Source organism: Nicrophorus vespilloides, unplaced genomic scaffold (assembly GCF_001412225.1).
Source record: "Nicrophorus vespilloides isolate i.1.1-1 unplaced genomic scaffold, Nicve_v1.0, whole genome shotgun sequence".
NCBI lineage: Eukaryota > Metazoa > Arthropoda > Insecta > Coleoptera > Silphidae > Nicrophorus > Nicrophorus vespilloides.
Genome location: NW_017096387.1, coordinates 44009 through 56978, shown reverse-complemented (window position 1 = coordinate 56978; position 12970 = coordinate 44009). Strand labels below are relative to the sequence as shown.

The following is a 12970-nucleotide window of genomic DNA, read 5'->3' as shown; positions in this document are numbered from 1 at the left end:
AATATTACATTTATTTAAATTATAGTCATGTGCCGCGGGATATTCGAGACATCAATCTGGTCCATGGCTAGGAAAATGTCATAAGGAACCAGAGAATTGCCCAGCAGGTTATTATGGAGACCCATCTAGAGGTATTGATTGTAAGATTTGTCCTTGCCCACTAACAAGCTCAGGAAATCAGTAAGTTATTTATTAATAAAACCATATGCAAATAAACTAAATGTGCTACATACGTAGATTTGGAAGAACATGTCGATTGGACACTGATGGCGGTGCCACATGCGATTGCCCACGAGAATATTATGGCCGCAGGTGTGAACACTGTGCCAGAGGCTATAACGGAAATCCATTAGTTGCAGGAGATTACTGTAAACCAAATGTTGATCATTGTAATGCTGCAGGTTCTTCATACACCAATCAGCAAAGCGGACAATGCCCATGCAAAGTTAGTATTCTGTTTTCTATTGTTTCTAACATTAAATATATAATACAAAAATACGTAAATTAACCAAATTATTATTCATCCATGCTGCATTCACATTTTTTTGTATGATGCGTGTAAGTTATTTTTCATCAAAAAAATGTATACTATTTAAGAACTGATATATAATTGATTGTTTTTTTCTATTTAAAATAGATAAACACTATTGGATATACCTGTGACACATGTAAGGAGAACACTTTCCATTTAAGTAACGACAATATGTTCGGTTGTATTTCTTGTTTCTGTATGGGTATCACGAAACAATGCCAAAGCACCAATTGGTACAGAGATCAGGTAAGATAGAGAGATAGAAAGAAAAAGGAAGATAGGATTTGTTTTATATAAATATAAAATTTCAGATATCTACCATATTTACATCGTCCAAAAATAACTTCAAATTGGTAGCGGCTGACAATAAAGACACGGAAATTGAAGATGGAATTATTCTAGACCAACATTCAAGAGAGATAGTTTATAACAACTTTAGAAATACGGATCTGTACTATTGGTCTTTACCGTCGCGCTTTTTGGGCAACAAGTTAACAGCATACGGAGGATATTTAACATATACACTACGTTACGTGCCATTCCCAGCCGGTCAAAGTTCTAAAAACAACGCGCATGATGTTGAACTCAAGAGTATCGGTGGCATAACTATTAGATACTTTGCTAACGACACTCGCACTTCCTCGAATAACTTAACGATGAAGGTTCCCATTCTCGAACAGTATTGGCAAAGAGCTGATGGAAATGTAGCAGATCGTGAACATTTGATGATGGCTTTAGCTGAAATTGAATCTATTTCAATTAAGGCTACTTACACAACAAATACCCGCGAAGCCGCTCTGCAAATGGTTTCTTTGGACACCGCTAGTGATAGAAATACTGGAAACGCTAGAGCTTTGCCAGTTGAACAATGTTCTTGTCCAGTTGGTTACAAAGGATTATCATGCGAAGAATGCGATGCTGGCTATACTAGAACACTGGGAGGTATTTATTTGGGTCTTTGCGAAAAATGCGATTGCAACGGACATTCGAATAAATGTGATCCTAATAGTGGTGACTGCACGAACTGCAGAGATCACACTACCGGCAACAAATGTGACGAATGTGAATATGGATACGTAGGCGATCCAACAAATAATGTGCCCTGTACTTACAAACGAGACCATGACGAGAATAATTGCAAATGTAATCCTGCAGGATCAATTTCATCCGACTGCATTTCAGGTGTTTGCCAATGCAAGGTATAAATAATATATTTTTTCTTATAAATAATTGATAATTCTAAATATAACTTTAATTTTAGACAAATGTAGAAGGATCCAACTGCGATCGTTGTCGTGAGGGCACATTTGGCCTTAATGTTTCCATAGCAGAGGGATGCCAATCTTGTTTCTGTTCTGGAGTAGCCACAGATTGTCACGAGAGTAATATGTATATTGAACAAATACCCAGTCAAATTTTTGAACCAAACAATAATGGTTTCGTACTAACTAATATGTAAGTATATTTTTTGTGATATATTTTATATCATTATTGACAATATCAATATTACAGAAAACAAACCGAAAAGATTGACACGAATTTCCAATTAAATATTGCGATGAATGAGATTGGATATACATTTAGGCCAAGTCAACATTCCGAAAGTCTATTTTGGTCGCTACCCAACGTTTTCACTGGTAACAAAATTAAATCATTCGGTGGTAATTTGGAATTTACCCAAAGATACACGCAAAGACCCGACGCATCGTATGTTATGGATCGCGATGTCATCATCATTGGTAATGGTATAACTATTTATTGGTCGAATCCGCACAGGCAGGCTCAAAACTTGGCAAACGTAAGCTAATCCTTTTATATTTGATTTTTTTAATAACATAATACTCTTGTGTTTAGAAAATATCTGTTAATTTGAGTCCGGCTTCAAAATGGCAACGATTAGACTTTAGACAAGGCCCTAAACCAGCATCGCGTGAAGATCTTCTGAAAGTTCTTGCAAATATTGATGCAATTTTAATCAGAGCACAATTATCCAGCGACACAGCGAGCTCATTCATTAGTGATCTTACTTTGGATACATCAGTGGACACTCGCACGAATCAAGGAAGATCGACGCATGTTGAAGTTTGCATTTGCCCACCAGTATGTTATAAATAATGATTTATATTTCGATATATTGAGATTGATCTGTTGTTCAGGGATACACCGGTACATCATGCGAAATATGCGCACAGGGATATTACAGAGACATTAACGATATTGGAACTGGACCATTGGGCTCCTGTTCGAAGTGTCCATGCAACGGACACGAATCCAGCTGTTCGATAGATCAGAATTCAGGCGTTCACTGCAACTGCATGCAAGGATATTCGGGACAACGATGCGAACATTATGGTAAGATAGATGGCATATGTTGTTTGTTACCTTACACAATTATTTTTGCATGACAGCATGATTTTATTTTATAATATAATAATACACAGATGGAAAAGGAGTTAATTTAAATCTTCAAATACGACGAGGTAATGAAAACAATGTTCAAATTACCTGCAAATGTCAAGCACCTGGAACATTTAATGTAAATTTAAATGTGGATGGAGTAAATATCGACAAGAATGAATTGAACGAAAGGCGTTATCCTAATGAAATTGTTACATGGATTTCCATGATGCTAACTTCTAAACATCAAATAGTCACATGCCACATGATGGATGCATACAATAATAGTTTAGGCTCTCTAACAGGAAATATTTATGCAGGTTTGACGATATCCAGTCAGCTTATCGTCTAATGTCCTTTTCTTTATTATGATGTATTAATAATTTCACGGTCAACGTTACGTTTGTATTTAACACATTTGTTCCTTGTGTGCTGTCCTCTAAATATAATTGATTTAGTAAGTTTCTTAATTTAAAATACGTTTGTTTAGGTTCATCTATAATCCAGCCAGAGTATCCGCCTGTGACCAGTTCACCTAATATACCGCCATCAATATCACTTTCTATCAGTTCTCCATCTTTGACGATCCGCGAAGTTGGTGGAGAAGTTAGATTGAGGTGTATTGCAACATCTTTTATAAATAAAGTAAATTGCGTTTATATGAATATAACAACATTATATAAAAAATATTATTTGCAGTCCATCAAAATTCATTGGACAAAGGATCAAGGAGTCCTTCCGGATAGAGCAATAGACGATAATAATGGATTATTAGTTATTACTGATCTAAGACATTCAGATTCTGGCAACTATATATGCCAAGCCTTTGATGGACTCTCCATCGTTACCGAAAGAGTTAATTTGGCAGTTGGAGGTAATTATAACTTGTTTTTTTAATTTTATTCAATTGTATTCAAAATTAAATATATATTGTTTCTAACAAGCATTCGCAAAACAAATGGTAAATGTATCAGGTAAAATTAAAGACAATCGAAAATCAAACTGTAATATATAATAATATTAACGCGTTTAATATTTCTTAATAGGAAATACACCAGAATTACCAATTATTTCAATTGTCCCATCAACTGTTGATGTATATGAAGGCAAACCGTTTAGGTTGCAATGTATTTCAAGAGGTAATCCTACACCCAATATAAGTTGGAGGAAATCAAATGGTGATCATTTGAATGAAAATGTACGTATTTATCTGTAAAAAGTATTTACAGCAATTTTTATGTTATATTTTCTTTTGTATCTAGATCATTTACAATGATTACCTGGAAGTTACCCATGCCAGAAAATCCGACGAAGGAACTTACCAATGCTTAGGAGTGAACACTGCTGGACAAAATGTTGATTACGCTAACGTTCGTGTGCATATTCCTTCTGGTCCGTATCCAATAACACCAGTGATTACACCATCGCAATATGCTGGAACCAGCGGCCAATCTTTCACTCTGACCTGTACGGCTGGTGGAAATTATAATATTAGATGGACAAAGCAGAACAGCAGATATCTGCCGCACAACAATCAAATAAATAATGGAATCCTTATTGTGAATCATGCTAAACCTGAAGATTCTGGTGTATACGTCTGTACGGCAACCGCTAACGATGGACGTTCGGTTAATGTTACTACTAATGTGCACATCATGGAAGGCTCTGGGTATAAAAATCATAGATATATTTTTTTTTAAAGAACTTTCCACTAAAATTAACTGTTTCAGTATTGCTCCAAGTGTTACGCTTGAACCTAACACCCAGAAAGTAGATCAAGGAACTGAGGCTGAACTGAAATGTAATGTCGTTGGTTCGCCTATCCCAACAATTCACTGGAGTAAGGAGGGAGGCGATATTTCTCATAATTCTCTTCAACAAGGCTCTATACTTAAAATCTACAATGTGCAAATGTCTGATCGTGGTATGTACAAGTGCGCTGCTAAAAACAGTTTTGGACTTGGACAGAGTTTTGCCATTATTGATGTACAAGGTAACGACAAAGGTTCTCTCTCGCCTATTGTTTATTAAAACGTTTTATATTTTTTGAAGCTCGAGAAGCCCCCATCATTGAAATATATCCAAAGAATGAACAAATTGTGAACGTTGGATCCAACGCAATGTTCCAATGCCGTATACTATATGGTATTCCAGCGCCAACTATTAGATGGCATAGAGCTGATGGCTATCCAATTAGTCATAGAGTTGAAAAGTTGTCGAACGGTGTTTTAAGGTATTTATTTACTTGTCAAAATTACCGTAGATATGTCAGTTTTACGAATTTGGTTATTCTCTTCTATTGTTCTTTCCGTCTATCTTTTACTGAGGGGCAACTGGGCATTAGCTTATGTGTGCCTCTTGTTAATAATTATTGCGTTGTTCCATATATTCGAGATATAGCAATTAATATGTCCTTGTAATTTCACTAGGTTTAATGGAATTGAAGAATCCGATGGAGGCAAGTACATCTGCTCAGCTGAAAATACAGTTGGTTCGGTCACGGCCTACGGACATATAATAGTGCAAACTGTACCCGATGTATCCATCATACCACGTACTGAAATTATGCAGGTTCAAGTTGGAAAACCTATTCGCTTGGAATGTATGGCATCCGGACATCCTAGTCCAACAGTACAATGGAGCAAATTCATTCATAATAGAGACTCGTTGACATCTTCTTAGTAAGATATAACTTGATCTTATTTAAATATGTATTTCATATTATCAATATTTTTACAGCAATTCTAAACCATTAACGAATGAACTTTCGGGAAATGCTGTCTTTGAAATTACAAGGGTAACTATGGATGATCGTGGCACCTACTATTGTACAGGAAGAAACTCTGCTGGCGCTAGAGAAAGCAGAATAACTATACATGTAGACGATAATATTCCAACTAGAGGTGATATTACCGGTAAAAAAAAATCATAATTATTTTGAGTGAAAATCATTTTGAGCTTTTTCTTATCACATAATTGTCAATACGAGCTTTGTACATAAAATATAACTAAAATATGTTTTATATTTCATGATTTTTCTACTAACTATGGGCTATAGCTAATCATACATATGCAAAAGGTGAGTTTATCATTATACATACTTCATTCAAATATTTCTATCAATTTTGTAAACTCATTTATTTCAATATCTTCAAAACACTCATTTAATGGTGCATTTTCAGCTTTCATTTGGGTTCTTAGAATATGTGTACATTTGCAGTTTCTAGTTTAAATAGCAACGTCTATAATCTGTAATTTGTAGGAGAAGATCCAGGTAGTGACCGTCGTCCAGAATTTAGCTACAAAGACAATGAACGTCAAAGACCAGAGGATGATGCCCAAGTATTCACTGTACCCGTAGGAAACCGCGCAGACTTAAGATGTGACATTAAAAAAAGTAATAAAAAAAATATTATTTCCTTATTCATTATATAATTATTGATTGTTTTTGTAATGATTCAGCCAACGAAACAATATTCACGCATTGGACCAGGGCTGATAATACTTCTCTCCCGAAATATTCTCTAATTCGCAATGGTACATTGATTATCAACAATGCACAACCATCTGATTCTGGATTCTATAAATGTCTTGGTTACTCTGCGAGCACTTCCGAAATTCTATTCGTCGTCACTGCAAAAGTCCAAGTTTTGTGTAAGTACTCTTTTTTTCGAATTACAATCTTCCGCTTCATTAGTCGAACTGACTTCAATTTACGACTTTTAATACTTTATTTGTATTTGTTTACATAAAGCTGAGGAAGAACTGTGTGCGCTGCAAGGTACGATGTTCTCATCGGTAGTCATTATAAACATTTGTCAATCGTTTTAGTTTGATTTGTTTTCGTTTGCTAGTAATCCATATGTAATCTGTATAACACACACAAATATAATGTTGTTAATGTTATTTATAGCTCTGCCCAGGATTACTTTGAATCCAACGACACAAGTAGTAAACCCTGGTGATAATGCCAGAATCGAGTGCTCAGCTTCTGGAGAACAACCCATTAGAATTACATGGAGTGGATTGAATAAAACGATGCCTTCTTCTGTTTACACGCAAGATGGTATTATTGTTTTCAATAATATTCAAGTATCCGACGCTGGACGCTACAAATGCACAGCTACGAATTCAGTTGGTGAAGCCGATTCTGTTGCTGAAGTATTAGTTCAGGGTAAATTAAATTTAAATATTCACTGTTACAAAGCAATTACTGAATCTTGTTTTACAGAAAATTTTGAAATGCCATCGATTAGTGCCGACAGCAAAAGCAAGGCTGCCAGACGAGGATCAACAATTGATTTGAAGTGCAATGTGCAACCAGAATACGAACACTCTGTCTATTGGTACAAAGAAGCAGGAGACTTACCTCAAAACTCTATCACTCGTGGTAGCGCACTCAGAATTACCGATATTACTGAATACGACGAAGGTATTTACTATTGCGAGATAACGAACCCTGATGGTACAAAATCCAAGGATTACATTGAATTGAGCGTAAATGGTAAGTGCAATATTCTAAGTTCTTATTGAATTATTTGTAAAAAAAATGAAAGCACATTATTTTATGATATTATTTTTGCATTTTGTTTTGATAAATAGTAAGGAAAGAATGTAAATATGGTTATCGCCGATGCTATAATAATTGTTTTCCTATTCGAGGACAAATCTGTACCAGACTTCGGCGGGGTTTGTTTTATTATTCAGTTAATTTATGTGTTAATATAGCTCTTCGTATTTGTTAAATGAAACCACTAAAATACTTTATTAGTGCTTAATTTAACATGTATACATATTACTTGTGCATTTTATAGATATTTAAATTGTGTTTGTCCATTTAAAGCTGTACATTTTGCTAAACATTTTCTTCTAATATTACTATTATTATTGTTTTTTCTTCAATGATTTTCATATTTTAGAACCGAATAATCCTACACTTGATATTCAACCCTCGACTCAATCTCCGCGCGTTGGAGAAAATATAGAACTCTTCTGTAGATCGAATGAACCAGGTGTGATTACAACATGGACTAAAGTAACTGGAAGAATGGCACCTAATGTTGTAATGGAAAGTGGCACATTGAAATTCTATTCTCTGAAGAAAGAAAACGCCGGACTTTACAGATGCGAAGCTAGAGGCTACAATGGTTTATACCACAAAGATTTCAATATCAATGTTATTGGTGAGTTATCAATAGACTGTATCAAGATACAAATTAAAATAATACCTTACCAGATGATGCACATGACGATACCATCTCGAAGAAAGAAGCGCCGCGAGGATCCACTATCATTTTGAGCTGCAACACAGACTTGAAAGAACCAGTAACTTATTTCTGGTCTAAACAGAAGGGAGTACTGCCAAAGGAAGTTGATATATATTCAGTAAGTAATTTGTAAGTTTGTTAGTACAAGCAATAATATTATGTTATTCCATAGAAATCTATTCAAATCAATGATATCGATAGCCATAATGCTGGGTTGTACACGTGTACATCATCAAACTCGTACAACAAAATTGAAACACCAACTATTTTAGTTGTAACCGGCATTGTTCCTTATTTCACTCAAGCCCCAGTTAGTTTCATTGCATTGGACACGCTCAAAGATGCCTATATACAATTTTCTATTGAAATATCGTTCAAACCGGAAGTACATGATGGTAAGTTGTATTACTAATTAATTTTGCACATATACTCATTTAATATGACCATGTTTTATATTTTCAGGACTAATTTTATACAATGGAAATAAAAAGAATATGCTGACTGGAGACTTTGTTTCATTGGCTTTGGTTAATGGAATTCCAGAGTTCAGATTCAATGTTGGCCATAACAATACACCAGCTATAATTAAGGGCAACCACACGTTGGCTTTAGGTCAATGGCATACTGTGAAAATCTTCAGGAATCGCAAACGCGGAACTATGTATGTTGATGGCCAAGGACCATACCCTGGTACCTCGTTGGGCAAATTTTCTGGTCTCACCATTAATGAAAATTTGTTCATTGGCGGAGTTCCGGACTTCAACGATATTTCACCGATGGCGAACGCCCACAGAGGTTTCGTCGGTTGCATCAGTAAATTGAAGATTGGCAATGCGGATATTGATATACTTAAGGAAGCCCATATGAAGAGGGGAACAACAGACTGCGAGACGTGCTCAGAAAATCTCTGCGAAAATAATGGAGTTTGTCAAGAATCTTTGAGCAAAGATGGGTTCATGTGCATCTGCCGTTCTGGATACAGCGGTCCAACATGCAACAAAGTTGGAGCCGAATTCTGCTCAGCATGTACTATTATTTTTTTTAATGTTTCTTTTCAACTTTTCTTATATATTTCTTTTTAACTTTTAGCCACTTGTGGAACAGGAAGGTGCGTAGACTCCGAAGATAGTTACACCTGTCAGTGTCCTCTAAGCAAAGGCGGTAAACACTGCGAGAAGGAATTAAACATTTCCGAGCCTGCATTTTCAAGAAACTCTTATTTGGCATACAACACGCCAACGCAGTTGCGTCGCTTAAAAATTTCCATGAAGATCAAGCCTAAGGACCTTTCGGATGGTGTAATCGCTTATTGCGGAGAGAACGACGAAGGCGATGGAGATTTCATCAGTTTGGCTATTAAGGACAGAAGAATAGAGTTCAGATTTGATGTTGGAAACGGTGAGTATTAAATTATTGAATTTCCCTCTACCTTATATTGCTTAGAATCAAACAGTTGAAAGTATAGGGACTATTAGGACGTTTTAACTGAAAGTTGAGATGCCTTGTAATTTTTAAACTGTTTTATTTTCTTTCTAAGCTGCGCAACAAAATGATGAAATTGTTTATGATGGTAATAATATTACTTATTATATATTATAAATGGGATTCTATTGTTATTATGTACATATAGTACATAAACTTGTGGTATTGCTTTAATTTAAAACTGTTATATCTCTTTTCCTCCGCTAACAAGCTAAGTCATGTACCTTAATTATAGGTCCAATTGTTATTAAGAGCGAAGAGGAGCTTACGGAAGAAAACAAATGGGTGGTTGTAACAGTTAGCAGGGTATCCAGCGATGGAAAATTGATTGTGGACGGTTATGCACCAGTCGTTGGAACTACTGTTGGAAATCACAGAGGATTGAATCTGCATACACAATTCTTTGTCGGTGGTTACAACAAAGACACAGTTAGGCTAAATCCTGGAGTAGGCGTTACCAATGGTTTTAACGGATGCGTTTCTGAAGTACGTTTTGTTTATATTTAATGAAGTAAACTTATTTAATTTAATTTAAATATTAGGTGAGCATTTCAAATGTTCATATGGGACTAGCGAACTCTGTGGATTCTGCAAATGTTAAAGACTGCAATAGTTCTGACGAAGAAGACCAATATTTCACGCTAGAAAACGATATTTATACAGCAAGCACCTATAACGTAAAACAAACAGGATGCTCCAGCAATCCGTGCAGAAACGACGGTTACTGCTATCCGCTATCTCCAACTACCTATCAATGCAATTGTATACATGGATACACGTAAGTCATCAATGATTATACTCAAAGAGAATTTAAAAATAATGCAAATAAAATATATATTTTTGTTTTAGTGGAAATGAATGCGAGATTGCACCAAACATGTGCGAACATTTGAATCCCTGTCAAAATGCCGGAATTTGCCACGGTGATACCAAAATTTATAAATGCGATTGCCCGAAAGGCTTCACAGGTACAAACTGTGAACTAGCTATAACAATCCGCAACGATGCTAACTTTAATGGAGACGGGTATTTGGAATTTAACAATTACTTACTGGATCACACTAATGATCAAGCTGAAGAAGTCATTGCACTCGAATTATCTACAAACGATACCAATGGTTTGATATTCTGGCACGGACAAGGCCCCAATGAGAATGGCCAGGGACAAGATTTTATCGCTTTGGCTGGTAAATACTGAAATATAATGTTATGATGATATAAATTATGTTTTGTTTTCTTGCATTTTAGTTGTCGACGGCTACTTGGAATTCACTTATGATTTAGGATCCGGTGAAGCACACATTGTGAACAGAGATGTCTTCATTAGCAATAATAATAGACACAGGGTAATCTTGAAGAGGGAAGGAAGGGAAGGCTCCATGGAAATTGACAATGATCATCACACAACTGGCGAAGCTGGTGGCATAACCAACCATATGAATTGCGACGGCAATATTTACTTGGGTACATATATAAATTAATTTGAATGATGCAACGAGAATGCATTTTAATTTATTTACTCTTTGATTGATAGGCGGAACACCCAACATCGAATTAATGACGGGCAGACGTTACACGAAAGGCTTCACCGGTTGCATCCACGGATTTGAACTTCAAGATTCTAAAACTTTAGATTTAGGAGTTTCTGCCATATCAGGACTAAATGTGAATAGTTGTCAAAGGTATGATTTCCATGAACTTATTACCTCTAAAATAATTAATTCTATTCACTAACAAAACAATGCTTATTGAATAAGCAATTGATTTTAATGTTTTAACACTAATCTACTAATCATTATTTTTTCTGTCTTATTATTAAATCGCTGCTAATATTACGGATAGACACAGCTGGATTCCGTCCTCGTTGATATTCACCGATTCCGATCAATTCGACGAAATCATCCCTCCTCCTCCTGTAAACATAATCCATCCAAAACCATCCTCATCGAAGGTGCCCAAGTACGATTCGCACATCTTCGGCATCCTCATTTGTGTGCTATATTCCTTGTCGCAGGGTGTATGACTTCCTACTACTAATATCTAAAGCTTAAATTAATGTGAACGAAGCAATAATATCGTAATGTGTGCGACTAGGACAATTTTCAAAAATAATTTAAGGTTTATTGCAGTTTATTTTTTACTTGGTTGTAAATATACAAATTTCATATAGTTACAATGAAATGTTTTGTTATATTTGTAAATATCTCTATACATATACAAATATTGTTAATGTTATTTGTGTATTAAATATTTGTAAAGGTGTAAATGGATTTGAAATACGTAATTACTGTATATAGATTATTTATACACATCATAATAGACTGATGCTTTTTTTATTAACATATTGCTATTAAGAAGTGGAAACAAATTATAAGGTAACGTCTACTAACATTACGTGGTATACAAAGTGTGTTGTTGAGATGTGCCCAAAATGGCATTCAGCCATGTCTTTTATTCATCTATTTTGACACTTCAAATCAAGTGGGTATCATTTTTTGTTTTCAATACACAGTGTATCTCAAAGGGTTTCAGATATGCAACTCTATAGCATAGCTTTATTATATAAATATGTACACAAAACAATTACATGTGTTTGTGTAATGTTTCAGATTCGAAATGGACCGTCTATTCGGAACTGACGACAATGATGACTTCAATAGGATCTAATAAACAATTGTTTTACTCTAACTGTCCTGTTAACAATTAAGTGTTCTCATTTTGTGTTCAAATATTATTTTATGACTGTGGGCCTATTTTACGCTTGAAACATCTCTTTAGTTAATTTCAATCACATTGAACAAGTTTGCTTATAAAGTAACCAATTACTGCCAATGATAAGCCCACAGGATATAATTTTCTTTTGATATAATAATTTACGAAACTAATTATTTTTTTATATTACTTTTAATTGCATGTATAGTAACATTGTGCCATTTTAGGAATAGTGAAACGAAAAGGAATCCAAATTGACAAAAACAAAACAAAAAAATAATATAAAAGATTCATTTGTATGGTGCTAGATTATGTACTTTCAGCTTAATTAAAACTACATTTTATAAGAGATTTCTATGTTATATACTTATTTGAAACAATTCTTGAATAATGTGATTACTGGAATCGAAACAAAACGTATCAACAATGGTGATCAACAATAAATATAATTAATATATATATAAATATATACATATATGTAGTAACCTACCAGCAATCTGTTTTATATAAATATAAATGCGCTTTATTGTTCCAATAATGTATACAAGAGTAGGAAATTGATTACGAAAATATAAATATG

General features: G+C 34.7%; 1 protein-coding gene across 19 annotated transcripts in view; it reads left to right on the top strand.

Moving 5' to 3' along the window:
* Positions 1–12933, top strand: part of LOC108556930 (basement membrane-specific heparan sulfate proteoglycan core protein-like) — a 132710-nt gene extending 119777 nt beyond the window's left edge. For 12 of the 19 annotated variants that reach the window (XM_017913270.1, XM_017913266.1, XM_017913273.1 and 9 more), the window contains 33 exons: positions 26–180; positions 238–445; positions 638–778; positions 844–1731; positions 1794–1987; positions 2045–2330; positions 2387–2632; positions 2689–2884; positions 3420–3574; positions 3629–3803; positions 3976–4127; positions 4192–4598; positions 4660–4922; positions 4982–5162; positions 5359–5610; positions 5669–5844; positions 5988–6008; positions 6192–6326; positions 6392–6583; positions 6684–6710; positions 6843–7103; positions 7161–7433; positions 7849–8112; positions 8166–8314; positions 8369–8591; positions 8659–9222; positions 9286–9594; positions 9914–10164; positions 10221–10456; positions 10528–10865; positions 10927–11142; positions 11213–11360; positions 11521–11780. In XM_017913270.1, the coding sequence (XP_017768759.1) occupies positions 26–180; positions 238–445; positions 638–778; positions 844–1731; positions 1794–1987; positions 2045–2330; positions 2387–2632; positions 2689–2884; positions 3420–3574; positions 3629–3803; positions 3976–4127; positions 4192–4598; positions 4660–4922; positions 4982–5162; positions 5359–5610; positions 5669–5844; positions 5988–6008; positions 6192–6326; positions 6392–6583; positions 6684–6710; positions 6843–7103; positions 7161–7433; positions 7849–8112; positions 8166–8314; positions 8369–8591; positions 8659–9222; positions 9286–9594; positions 9914–10164; positions 10221–10456; positions 10528–10865; positions 10927–11142; positions 11213–11360; positions 11521–11701 (7863 nt within the window). In that variant the 3' untranslated portion in view covers positions 11702–11780. Of the gene's footprint in view, positions 1–25; positions 181–237; positions 446–637; positions 779–843; positions 1732–1793; positions 1988–2044; positions 2331–2386; positions 2633–2688; positions 2885–3419; positions 3575–3628; positions 3804–3975; positions 4128–4191; positions 4599–4659; positions 4923–4981; positions 5163–5358; positions 5611–5668; positions 5845–5987; positions 6009–6191; positions 6327–6391; positions 6584–6683; positions 6711–6842; positions 7104–7160; positions 7434–7848; positions 8113–8165; positions 8315–8368; positions 8592–8658; positions 9223–9285; positions 9595–9913; positions 10165–10220; positions 10457–10527; positions 10866–10926; positions 11143–11212; positions 11361–11520; positions 11781–12287 lie in introns of those variants that run through there. The other 7 variants (XM_017913274.1, XM_017913275.1, XM_017913262.1 and 4 more) reach the window with 6 other exon arrangements.
* The last annotated feature ends 37 nt before the right edge of the window (positions 12934–12970 follow it).